We start from the raw sequence: 14,213 nt of genomic DNA on the forward strand, positions 1-14,213 counted from the left end.
TTGTTTTCGTCATGTATCACTTTTGAAGGAGGAAACTTCACCACAGTCAAGACATTCAAATGAGTCAGAATGCTTTTGTATGATTTCGCATTTACATAAACTCTCGACATTAGCTTCCGTATTGGTGAATATCCAATAACAGATAAGGTACTTTTGGGCCAATCAAGGTATAGTGCCAGTCTACCAAATTTTTATCGCGCCAAGCAGTAAATATATTGTGACGCAGAATATACTATTATATTATTCTGTATTACCATTCGAGTTACAAGGTGATGAGACCAATTCATTTAAAAATGAACAGCTTTGGAATTCACTACGATGAAAACTCTTCATTTTGAACGATTCTGTTTACAAATTTTCCATGATCAAATCACTAAAAGTGTGATAACAAAATTAAGATGTAATGAATACATTTGATTCCAAACGGTAATTTGTGTTTTGTTATGAAGTAAAAGTCGTTAATTCCATATAACTTGAGTGAACAAAGTTACAGAATCTTCCTTCGTTTGTTAATTTTCCGCAAGCTTAACACTAGACCCATAAAATGTTTTGTTGTCATCACACTCTCTTTTCCTATTTTAGACTGATTAATTAGCATCCATATTAGCAAAGTGAGTGTTCTTATAACTCTTAGCACATAATAATTATAATATAGTGCAGGTTTAGCTAACATAATAAATATTATCTGAATTAGGGCATGTAATTTTATCTTAGCTTACTATTCAGTAACATAACGTGAGTGTCTTTTTATCTTATCAACTTAACAAATATGAATAAATGAATGAATGAATGAGTCACTTCTCCTTTGAAATAACATTTCTCCATTACACACTTAACAGGATCATTGTAAAACGTTTCCTCTAAATAGCAATCGTTACAAGTGACATGGTTTTAGTGATCACATCGACACTAGCACAACTTTTATCATATTTTTGCTTAAAAATACGATTGAGGGCACGCTTAGTTTGCTTTTTGGAATATAAAGTAGGAGGGAAAAAGTTATTTTTACTCCTAAGTGGTTAATTGTGTGTAATTACGCGGAGTAAATAACGACAGGTGTGAATCTACTATCCTAGCAACTGACGCAAAGCGGAAGACAATTCATATTAAAATCGGCTTTTACAAACTGCGGTGAATGAATCAGACCTAAAAATATGCATTGCATTATTTTGTTGACTTACACACAAACTATTTGAAGTTGAGAGTGCGTTAGATATCGTTGGAAGAATGGTGAAAGTGGATTAATTGTTATAGAAATATTTGTGTTAAAACAGGATACATAGTTTTTGTAACAATAGTTTTTGCCATTGGTGATGCTTAATGACTGAATTATAATAGTACACGTTCACAAGTATTTGTAATTGTAGTGAACCCTAGTGAGCCTCCGTCGCCAGTTGAATGACAAAATTAGGTGTCAAAAGACATTTAGGTGTTGAAAGGTTTGCGTCGACTTTTTGTATGATTTAATGATTCTAGAAAGTTGCTGCGAGTTGCTGTTGTTTAATGTAAGCATGGCGATGGTATGGATATAGTTGTGGGTTTCGTGTTTTCTTCTGCAATATTCACTGATTGTGCTTTAGTTTTGATTGATATGTAGAGCGAAAATTGAGTTTTCTTCAACTAAATATTAATTTTGAGAAATAGAATAGAAACCATCGTGTTAGGTTTCCTTAACAGACCAGGAATTAAAATACAAATGCTAAAAATTGGTTACTGATTTCGCTGCTTAAAATTATTTGAGTGAGTTTGAAGACAATCGCCAATATCAAATGCATTTAAAAATACAGTGCATGACGAAAGAAAAACGATCATTACCGACCATGTCTCATTTTGCTTTGCTCTTTTTAATAAAATTTTTATTTTCACTTTTACAATAAAGAGGTTATTTAGCAGTGAAATTCCCACAGAGGCTAATGCACAATAAATGAAATATTTGATTCTTATTTTGCAACTAATCTTTTGGGATTTACTAAACAATAAAATTTACTCACGCCGCTTGGAGCCATAAAAGCATTGATAGAATATTCTTTTGTCTCAGGCCCCCAGCACAGAATAAGAAAAGACAGTAAAGTCACTCGTGTCGGAATCTTTGATGTTTTTGTCCTCGCGCATGGTGGCCGCCATTATTCCATCCAGATGATTGGGGTTTTTGACTCTTTCCAAACCTTTAAAATGATCCGAAGTCGTTTCTTAACTGAAAATATACTTGAATTCATTATTAAGTATTAACGTCATGTAATTTTAAGGGTTGGAAACAATTGAGAAATCCTAATCATCTGGCTGGAATAATGGCCGACTTGAGGACAGGTTGTACACCTGAGTGACCCTTCTGTATAATCATTATTCTGTGCCCCAAGTATGTCTGACGAGAATAACATCAATTCTTACCAACTTTGTTTATCAGCTTTGTATTTGCTTGTTTTATGTTCATTTGATATTGAAAACATGTCATTCGATAATTACAAGCCTGATTTTTCAAACTGAAAGAATTCCGTTATATAGACATAGTAGTTTACACACAATAGCGTGTTGAAGTTCGATTATCTCTTTGTAATAACTTTATACTTCATTTACAAATTTGCATTTTCAATAATTGCTGGCATGGTACTACATACCTTTAAGCGATTACATGCAGGCTATAGAAAATGCTTTGAGTGGATAACTTTTATGCCAGAATTTCAAAAATAGAGATATATGTGTATGATTTATGCAGAAATAATGAAAGAACGATTTTGGTAAAGCAGGGGAAAAAATTCAATGGTAGAGTTGCAATGATCTAGATTATCACATCCAACATGTATTGATGGCGTTGGTATGTGGGTCTTGAAGTGTATCATTTATTCGTGATCCAGTAGTTGAATTTGTCATGAGTTTCTATGGTAGTTAATCAGTGTAAATGCCTTTACTGACAATTTTATGTAGTTGAAAATCGTAATATGCAGTTGCAGTTGCTTGCGTATTGCGTACAATAATGACAAAATCTAAAGAGATTGGAACGCACAGGGTTAAAATATAGCAGATGTTCTTCAATTATGATTTAGGAAATTTGACCTAATAAATTCGATATTTCGGATATCTTACTGTAGACGTACGTGTACAACAAATGAAATATTTCATACGAAAGCTATAAGTAGAAACAAAACGTTTTTAACAGGAGCAAAAGGATGTTATTGTTTTGGAAACGTGATAGAATTGTCGTCAATGAAATGTGTAATGAGCGGTAGAGATTGGGTTTTTTCGTTTTATGTGTTTTCATCTTTTATACTTTTGGTTTCACCTGGATTTAACACCATTGACAGTCTATACATGGTATTTTTGTAAAAGTCTTTGAGTGCGCCATCAGAGCTGCAGAAAATAGCACAGAAAAGATTTATACGTCGAAGCCAATTGTGCCAAAGTGAAACCAGGAGAGATTCGGAAAGTAAATGGAAAGTTAGACGTTTCCTTTCTTAGTACATAATAACAACATTTCCCTGAGAAGTTTAATGAGTATAATGTCGCAGTTTTGCATAATAAAAACAAAATTTTTTACCGGATGCTTAATCTTTACAGACGTCATGCCTGGGGATAAAACACAATAACAAGGTTTATTGACTTAATTCAACATAATATCATAATCAACTTGTGATTAAAAAAATCACCGTCGTTAAAGACCTTTGATGTATGTATAAATCAATATCTCTAAGTATATTTCCAAATTCTCATTTTTCATACAAATATTTTCAACATTTACCCGTATAGTGCTATGGCATTAAGTGACATCAAACTGTGCAAAAAATAGTGAAGAGAAATTGCTTTTCAAAATTGTATGTAATAATTTAAAGAATAAAGATGTATGTATGCATGACTTCTTTAGAAATGTTTTCAAACTGTGACTTTTGTTTCACGCATAAATGCTTCACGTCTCTTGCAAAATACATATGTAATATTCTTTCGTGGCAGCTCTCCATAAAAAGAGGCCAAAAGCTGTCTCCAATCATCATTCATCATCCTGCTGTTGGAACCAGAAGAAAGCAAGAAAGCAAGAAAAAGTTTAATCATGAAGATAACCTATCTTGTCATCGCTCTTGGATTGCTTTGCACTTTTGCTTACGCTCAAGCGAAACTTGAAAATAGGGTTATGAAAGGTAATGATACAAAGCTCATATATTCAATACTTTATCATCAACCATTTTTCTTGACCAGCTTTTGTACATGATTAAAAAATGATGGTTTCTTCATTTAGAATCTGATGAAAAAACCGCCCCAGTGGAAACTGTCGAGGAAGAATTAGTAGAAAAGTATGATGAAAATCCAGAAGAAGGAAATGAGGATGTAAATCCAGAAGAAGAAAGTGATGATGAAAATCCAGAAGAAGAAAATGATGATGAAACTGACTCCGAACATGACTTAGAACAAAGTGATGATCGTGAACTCACAGAGAACAAGTAAGTTAACTTTATCTACTACGTTTACGTTCCTGACATCGAAATGCTTCGTTTTGTATGCTATAGTTGGCCTTGACATTTAGTCTCTGCCATGAAAGTTGATGAACGCGAACAGGGCCGTCCTTATAACGTTTATCAAGGGGGGATGTAATCCTTTCAAAACGACTGGCCATGGAACCAGTACGGAATACACTATAGAACAAAACCTCGACAATTTTCAAGGTCTACTAAATGACGCCCCTCTGGTGTTTACTGTAACGCTGTTCGAACTGTTCATTTCTTGCTCTTATGTTATTCTCGATTTATATGGAAATGTTAGTCTCTTACTTCTTATTTACGCTTTATCCAAATCAACCGTAATGTTGATGTTTAGTCGTCAAAGATATTTTTTCTGTCGATTAATATAATACTTTTACCGACTGCATTTAAAAATAAAATTTTGGGGTGTGTGACCCTTTTCTTACACATACATTGTGTTTTGTAGTAATGATGTGAAAGCTGATCCAGGTGTAGAAAAACGCTCGCCTCGGTGGCGTCATCATAGTCGTTGTAGTTTCCGACGACGTCGTAGTTTCCGAAGACGTCGTAATTTCCGAAGACGTCGTAGTTTCCGAAGACGTCGTAGTTTCCGAAGACGTCGTAGTTTCCGAAGACGTCGTAGTTTCCGAAGACGTCGTAGTTTCCGAAGACGTCGTAGTGTCCGAAGAAGTCGTAGTATCCATAGACAACGTTGGCACGGCTAATATGGCAGAAACTCGTATGGATCGATTTGTGGAAAGTGTAGCGATTAATAAGAAACATTCGTTTGATTTTAGCGTACTTGAAGTTGGCATTGTTGTATGATTTGCCTGTAGAAAATAGATATTTGCATCGATCATTGACTTAGTGTGTCTTCATCGTCTTTTTTTACTTATTTCAATAATAAGACGTTTGGTTGTTTCTCAACAATCCTTAGAATTACAATGTCTTTGTGGTTCTGCGATATAAATAAAAAGTTCACTCACATATCATATCATCTGTGTAGAAATAAGACGAGTAAGAGTGAGATTATCGTCAACATGTTTGTATAAAGCATTTTTTTATCACTACTATCAATGATGCAATCCATAGCTCATTCAGGAAAGTTTCTTAAAAAAGCTACACTGTAGTTGGCAAAAGCGTTTGGCGTTTATTTTGTCAGTTAAGGATTTGTTTTACTATATGAGATGTCGTTGTGTGTTTCCATGTAGAAGGCTTTGGCAAAATTAAATCAAAGCAATAAATAAAAAAGTTATATAGTGCGTTCGTAGGAAGATATTTAAAGACTTTACCACGCTAGATACTTTACAAAGATATTAAGTGCCTTTACACAAATCCGTAAATTTTCTACTTTACATGTCGTTGTTGTTGTTCAGTATTCATTATTCAAACAGTAAAATGACGTAAACAGCAAACATTATGAAAGATCTGTGTACATGGTTATTTCAGTCCAACTATTAATGGCTGACGTCAGAGGCGTAAATCATGGATATGTTTGATGTTGGACTGCTCAAAAATATTAGTTTGTCAGGCAAAACCTAGTAGCATGAAACAAACACACAAAATTTTCAAAGAAATCGATTTTGCAATAGTGCAACTAGTGGCGTTGTCTGTTGCCTTTTTTATTCACGACCTTAAGTTGCATGATAAAATAAGTTTCATTTCGCGTGTTTTGTAGTTATCTTTAACTAATTAACATTTATATGATAAGTATGTACTTATGGTTTCCTGATCAATTGCATGTAATTTCCTTTTTTAATATTTTGTCGTATCTTTTGCACAAAAGTTATTATTTCTTACTAACGAAACGTTTCGTATAAATAGTGGTAAAATTTCGTTTATTAGTCAGTACGGACTTAGTGCAGAGTGAGAGTTGTTGAAGGTTGGTTAAAGATTGGAATGTTATTGCATAAGACTGTTAAAATGGTGAAGATTGTTTGTAAATATCGTAGTTCTTTCTTACAAATTTCCATACTGTAAAACAAATCATAGTGCTGTTTGATTTGCTGGACGCGATCAACAGATTTCTGCGATCGAATTTGGCATTATTAAGCAGTGATTTATTAAGAGGGTGGGTCAACGCTATTAAAATAATTTTTATGCTTGGAATTTGAAATGTGCAGTATTCTCATGGTTTGTAACGCCCACTTCACACGAGCAAAATAAACATGAGAAGAAGAAGACATGAGAAGATTTAGAAATATCTTTCTAAATCTTCTGCTCTAGAGATTTAGAAAGATATTTAGAATGTAAATTTTAATCTTCTTTTGTTGCATTGTACAGTTTCAGAGTTTCTTACTTCTTTAGATCTTTGCGTTTACTGTGGTTGATTAAAGCCATGTTTTCACGAGCGACATAAACATAAGGACAAACAGAGACAAAAAAAATTCAAAAGAATTAATGCAATGAAGCAACTGAATCAATCATCAGCATAAGCATAAGCACAACAAATTGACACAAGCATAAGGTAGAACAAAAACAAATTGAAAAGAAAATCCTTTTTCTTTTATATTTCCTCCGAGCTCTGAAGAATATGCTTTGCTTTGTTTTATCGCTTGTGCATATGTCGTAAGTGAGAACTAAGCGAAAACTAAGCTTTAAAGCCTGGTTTCCACTTGCTACATAAACATCAGGACAACAAAACACAAAAGAATGCAATGAACCATGTAAATGACGCTAGTGAAATCTAGGCTTAAGTCATTTATAATTGAACTAGCTTTTAAAACGTAATGAAGCTGGAGTTAGATTGTATTTTAAAATCCCTGGAGTGTAAAAAGTTGCAGAGACAATATGCGCTAAATACAATAAGGGTTGACATGCAAATTAAGGCTGCAGTTTTGTTGGCAGTCACCGTATATACTGGCATACTTTTCTAAACTTGAGCAACCAATGGTGCCTTTAAATGTGTAAGTATCACTTTGTATGTTTAACTCCATAGCTTTTTCAACGTGTAGATTATGACCTTTAATCCTTATCACATTATTTTACTTTTTAAATACTTTAAGATATTAGAGACGACTGAAGAATGAAAAGATAAACCTACTCTTTGGATAATCAATATTATATGGTGATGGTTAATTTGTATTTTGGCCCTATCTTTGGAGATTGATTTCATCGTTATTTCTAAAGTTTTGTTTCACGTCTATCGTATTTGACTTTACTCAGAAGAAAATACAAAACATGCAAATGACTGCAATGAGTCGTGTAATGTAAGCCTCGATATTAGCTTCCTTGTTGGTAAATTTATCCAATTACAGATGAAGTAATTTTTTGGCCAATAAAGGTATAGTGTCATATTCTACAAAATTTTACTTGTACCAAAAATAAATATGCGTCCCAGGATGGAAAATGTAAAAAATATATTCATTGCCAGCCATGTTGGTAGAAAAACCCATGTATAGTTTGATTATCGGTTCTTCGAAGTAACCTATAGTTATAAACATGGCCGCTTGATCTCACATGAAAACCTACCATTAGTTTGTGCAATGTATAAATGTGAGCTCAAAGGCAGTGAGATCCTTATGGTGTTTCACTTGTGTACGCTGAATTTTATTGGCATAAAATGATTTTACTTGTGGATAGGATTTCTTGGGCAAAAGTGATAAATGTATCTTGATTAAAGTGCACTGTGAATGTTGTTTGTATGATTGTGTCTGAAGAACATGAAAAGTTTAATGACCGCATTTTAAAACGCGCTCATACTCACCGAGTGGAGCTTTAAGATCACACCATAGTAGTTTGAAGAGACAGCATTTTCACTCCAGTAATTGCAAAAATCCTGTTTTTGATGGAGAAATGACAGTGCTATATATCAGAGAGGGTGTGCTTTTTAGTTACACTAGGTGGGTACGAATGAGCTTTTAAAATACGGGCATTATAGGTCTCTTATGTCTTAGAGACACACCCATTGAGTGGAACAGAAAAACAGGAAGAATCTTAAAATCATGTTTAAAAATTTGTAGATTCCCTTCATTCAGTGGGCATTATATATAAAAAGAACGAATTTCATATGATGGGAACACCTTAGAAAATTGTCCACTATTTTCATAAAAAAAGGCATGGTAAAGTTGAGTGTGTGGGTTAACGCAGCTGAGTCTTAATATTGGCAGATTTTGAGTGTTTTGAGAATGTTAGCCTGTGCTTCATGCACTTAATTAGCAAGACGCTCAAAGCCGTTTGTGGGTTTGATATGTCTTATACATACTTTGGTACATTTTTTATTATTTAAAAGATAGTAGATGGTATTATTGTAGTTAATGGTAATTGTCTTCTTTCAATTCACATGCATTTAATCACAGCTGCAATAAATGCCTGTCTGTGAACTAATTAAGTTCGGATTATGGAGTTTGCCTGAATAAATGTGTAGTGTCAAATCTGATAAAACTCGTTTAAAACGATTTCACGACATCTATATAGCTTTCTCTTGCTGATTCTATATTGTGTATTTTGATTCTCATGCATGCAGCAATTTCATCCATCGTGAAAATATTACATAAAGATCTAGACAATAATATAAATTTATTGTTTGAGCATGTCATACATAAGGCATGTGTCTTAAATAGAGTGCCCTTTACTTCACCTGTTTTATAGTGGACGATATTGTGTAGATTTAATATACGGTGTAGTGTAGTATGATAAAATAATTTATTTTTCTTAGTTTTGAATGTGACTCAAACCCGAGAACGTACACTAGACTAGTATCGTTTCCTTCTGATACGGTTTTATTTCATTCATGCAAATATGGCGAATTCCTGATTCACATGATTTAGAAATAACCATGCATAACCAATAGTTTCGCTGAATGTTTCGCTGTGATGAAATTTATGTTGTATGTAGGTTTTTCATTTTTAATTTATTGTATTCAGTTCACCTTGACTGACGCTTTAAATATTATGCTCACACGATATTTCTTGTTGTCATTATGTTCATATTTATATACGCCTTCAACATATTGCTGATGTAGACTGTGCGTATTGAGAAGCATACATACATTTCTTTACCTGGTAGACTTGATACCACACTCATTCAAAAAACTCATCGTTCTTCATCTGTTGCTTTTTTATTACTAGCAGAAGTCAGATCTTCCATCTTATGGAGCAATACCTCTCATTCACGATTTTAAGTTATATTTTAATATTGAAATTAAATACTTATTGAATAAGGTTATACCATGTATTTTTACATTCAAATGTTTCTGAATAGAGTAAATCTTAAGATTCTTTTGAAAGAATTGTTTAAATGGGGCTATTATACTTTATAATGTAGAATAATTCCTTTGGCATGTATTTCATCATTTCATTAACTTTTAAATAACCTCACGATTTTAGAAATTTTTGCTACATTGTTTTGTTCAACGTTTACATTATTTTCATGTCATTGTTATTATTATCATTCTTAATGCGATTTTTTCTATTAAAAAAATAATTTATCTTAGGTAAAAAAACTTAATAACATCCCTAGAAATCGATGCATAGTTTTTGTCGATTCCAAATAATGAAAAAAATTTTTAAAGATGACTGCCCCACGTTGTCATTCAATATAAATGAATATAAATTGGCAGATTGACCTAAATATTTTAGGTTACGTATCACATAAGTGGTACTTGTACAACTAAGATTGAATATGAAATGTGGCGAGAAAGAAAATGTTCCAGCTTGCCAGAATTTCTACATTTATGTTGCTTCTAAAATTCTCTTTTAAAAGTTTCACCATTATTTTCTATGTATGCAATTTTCATATTAATCGTTGTTCTTATATATACGTACGTGTTTTTTTTTATGTAGCACAGCATAAAGGTATACATAAAATGTATGAAATACATAGCAATGTTTGGGAAATATGTTTTACACGCTTACGTATACTGTCAAAAAGTGCGTTACAGTTGTTGGGCGTTGTTATTTTAAGAATCGAAAGTCGCAATATAAAATTTTGACCGTCAGTTTTATCTGTTCTTATGTGAAATGCAGTTGGTGTTTCATCCGGTCATGAGTTTGTTTTTTATTCAAAGCTGGGCGAATTTTCGTATGAAATATCACAAAGAAGTATTTTGTAATCCACAATGGTTATGATATCAGATTCTTTTGTGGCAGCTCTCTATAAAAAGAGAGCTCAACTGCCTATCATCATTATTCATCATTCAACTATTGAAGAAGAAGACGAGTGAAATATTCAAACCATGAAGATAACTTATCTTCTCTTTGCTTTCGGGTTGCTTTGTACTGTTGCTTACGCAGCCACAATTCAAGACGATGAAAACTTTGAAAATGCAGTTCTGAACGGTATTGATAATGTTATGTAGAATATTGTTAAATTCAACTGCTGCATGCTTTATCCATCATTCAATATTGCTCTTTACAAGCTCGCACTCGTTCATGATTGAATAAAAATGGTTGTTTCATTTAGAATCTGATGAAGAAACCTCTCCAGAGGATAACATCGAGAAAGAATTGAAAGTAAATAATGATCAAAATGAACTGTCGGAGGATGAGTAAGTAACTTCTGTAATACGTCTTACATTCTTTAAAAAGATATGCCAGCTTGTGTTGACAAAAACCCATAATAAGCTTCCCTTTGTAAATTTTTGATGTTGAGCTTGAGATAAGTGGTGAAAATGACAGTGCCTACTCCGAACCTCATAAGAATTAAGAGTGGAGAATGTTTTCATTTGATTAAAAACGTTCACTCGTGAAGAAAATATTTGCACAAAAACGAACAAGAATCATAAAGCTTGTCCCTTAGTTTTTACTACTTATCAATAAATTGATAAAATACAACTTATCTTATCTAATGACGATTAAAACCTGCTTATAATTGAGTTTCTAGAAATTTTCTATGTGTGTGAGTTATCAAATAAGTTGTATTATGTAGTGACGATTTGGAAGCTGATCCAACACTAGAAAAACGCTCACCTTTTCCTTGGCGTAGACGTCGTCGTCGTCGTCATTACCGTCGTCGTCGTAACCGTCGTCGTCGTAACCGTCGTCGTCGTAACCGTCGCCGTCGTAACTGATAAGCTAATGGATGAATGAACTGTGGATACCGTTGGAAGACCGAAGACTAACCATTATTGAGGAACATTCAGTGATTATATAGATGTAGTTTAAATAGAGACTCTTGTATGAGTTGCATGTAGAAAAAATAATAAATGATGCAATAAAAATATGTTTTTGTCTTAATTTCGAGATGCCATTTGATTGGTCCTTACCAATCTTTTGTAATACCATTTATGTAGAAACGAGATTTTCAAGAGTAAATTGCAGTAAACATTTTCACATAAAATACCCTTCAAGAACATTAATCATACAAGCTGTTCATAAAACAATTATTTATTAAACGAGAGAGCACTTTTCTTGACAAAACTGAAAGCACAATCACGATCAGAAAGTCATTTCTAATTTTTATCTTCGCAATGAATGTGGACGGTATATATTTGCTATTGGGCCTCTGACTTCTGCCCAGATAAGCAGAACCTTTTATAAAGCAAGATCCAACATTCCTACAGCATTCCTACGAAATGAATAGGATTGTAAATTTGTTATCTAGTCAAGACAAGGTCAATGCATTAAAAAGTAATATATGAGGACAACGTATAATTGCTGTCGATCAAAGAACGTGAAAATCATAAGGACCGTGCGATCATTTCATGAATATGTTCTTTTGTTGTCAAGTATCTCAACATAACGTTTCATATTTGGAAGCTTTGTAAAAGACATGCAAAGAGTAAAAATATAGACTTGTTGCATGGATAAATAGTGGTCATGGAACATACCTGTTTTGCTCTTGTCTTTCATGTTTTATTTTCATCGATTATGTTCAAAAAAAATTTAAATGGTTGCTAATGTATGATGTGTCATTTCCATAAATCTTCACATCAGCTTTCCTATTGGTATATGTTCAATAAAAGATGAGGTAATTTTGGACCAATCAAGGTATAGCGCGTGTCCAACAAACTTTATTTCCAACAAACTATAAATATGTTGTGAAGCTGAATTGAAAATATATGTGTGTGTTGTTTGAAAAGATAAATATTGAAGAAGTGTGTGTTACTAAATGATTTAGCTACAATGAGACCGGTCTCATACTCAATTAAAATTAGACTTAAGTAGATTTTGATTTACTGCAATGAAAAAGCTTTATTTCAAGCTTTGCGTGCTTCCAGTTAAATCACAAATATGAGATTGACAAAACAAGGAAAATGAGAAAAATGAAAACGGACAGTGCAGTTGCTAGAACGTTGGGGGGGGGGTTGTTTATTCATACATTCCCTTGTGCTTGACTAATTTCCTATGAAAAAATATATGTTTTCAAGAGAGCTCAGTTGATCACAACTGAATATATAAATAACCAACACCCCTCCCCCTCCCCTTTAACGTTCGAGCTACGGCTTGGAAACAGCGTCATAGCATCTTCAAATTCTATGAGAAGAATGTCCAAAATCATGTTAAGTAGTTTAGATGAAGACTATCCTATGTTTCCTACCACGATGCTGTATATTAGAGATAAACATTGAAATTTGTTTTTTAACCTATTTTTATCGCTATATGTTTTTAACGCACATCCATTCTTTATATCATTTACCCCCATAATTTGCACGACATAATTTATCATAATTATGTCGTTGCTCGGTTACCACACTTACGGTACAGTGTCGGACTAAGAATTTTCGTAATATTATTCCCAAATATGGCAATTTTCAAAGCTTATATGGCATTCTTATCAGAACTAGGTTAATTATAGAAGGTGAGTGACATGAGCAAGAGAAGGGAGTAAGGGGTGGGTGGTTTGATTTCAGGACACCAAGAAAAATTTATGCAAAAAGTACAAGCTCAATATAAATGGCACGCTTATGAAAATTATTTGCTGTTTTGACACTGATGCAGAGCAAATGAGACAACGTACTGAAAGTGTTTTACATTTTATGCTACAAATGATGTCTGTGTGTAAACTAAATATGTCAAAATCAACTAGTTTGGTTTAGTTGACAAATGTTGTAAAACATTGGTGAATCTTAGATAACTGCTGAACGTTTGTATGATATCTGCAATTTTATTTTTCTGACTGTATAGTTTGATTTCCATGTGGGGCAATGTTGTGATTCGTGAAAAAAATAACACGAAGTATAAAATTATATAAATTTATTGTTTGAGCATGTCTTATATGTACGGGCATGATTTGTGGAACATTGGATTGTCCTGATTATCCGATTTCGCATATAAATCTATAATCTTAATTTCAAATTAACGAAGGCTACCTATAGCTACATATACATATGCTTCCTAAATATTCTTTTATGATGAATCACGTTACAGTTGTTCATTTTCTTGCACTTAAAATCACAAATGTATAACACACGGACAAGCACCAATATAGTTTCCTTTTGCAATATTTCAATCTCATTATTGCTAGTACGACGGGATTCCTCATTCATGATTTCAGAATGACTTTGCCTAACGTATGATTTTACTGAAAGTTATCATGAACTTTATGTAATCATTTGATTTCGGTGAATATTAAATCTTAGTCACATCTATTGCACCACCTTGCATGCATGCACTTAAAATGCTTTTAGCAACATGGCTCTGTATAATGACTCGTTTTTGCTGTTTCTCCTTGTAAGAAATAATACACTTCTACATTATTTACTGTTTATTAAGGAATATTTATCCGACAAATACGCCATGAAAGTTCTAACATTTGAAGCCTCTCGGACACTCATTTGTCACCCAGTTAAATAAATATGACCACAACTACAAGTTCATATTGGACAAT

General features: G+C 33.1%; 1 protein-coding gene and 1 long non-coding RNA gene across 2 annotated transcripts in view; one reads left to right on the forward strand and one right to left on the reverse strand.

Annotated features, from left to right (window-relative positions):
* Positions 1-14,213, reverse strand: part of LOC124439549 — an 18,232-nt gene continuing 4,019 nt past the window's right edge. Inside the window, exons 2-3 of the long non-coding RNA XR_006946361.1 lie at positions 799-803; positions 1-72 (exon numbers count right to left, since the gene is read on the reverse strand). This is a non-coding gene — a long non-coding RNA (uncharacterized LOC124439549). The remainder of the gene's footprint in view (positions 73-798; positions 804-14,213) is intronic.
* Positions 10,600-11,604, forward strand: LOC124439546 (spermatid-specific protein T2-like). The gene is made up of 3 exons (XM_046989801.1): positions 10,600-10,723; positions 10,848-10,932; positions 11,313-11,604. The coding sequence occupies exons 1-3, from the start codon at positions 10,621-10,623 to the stop codon at positions 11,452-11,454; spliced, it is 330 nt and encodes a 109-aa protein (XP_046845757.1). The 5' UTR covers positions 10,600-10,620; the 3' UTR covers positions 11,455-11,604.

This window comes from Xenia sp. Carnegie-2017, unplaced genomic scaffold (genome assembly GCF_021976095.1).
Source record: "Xenia sp. Carnegie-2017 unplaced genomic scaffold, XeniaSp_v1 HiC_scaffold_19, whole genome shotgun sequence".
Taxonomy (NCBI): domain Eukaryota; kingdom Metazoa; phylum Cnidaria; class Anthozoa; order Malacalcyonacea; family Xeniidae; genus Xenia; species Xenia sp. Carnegie-2017.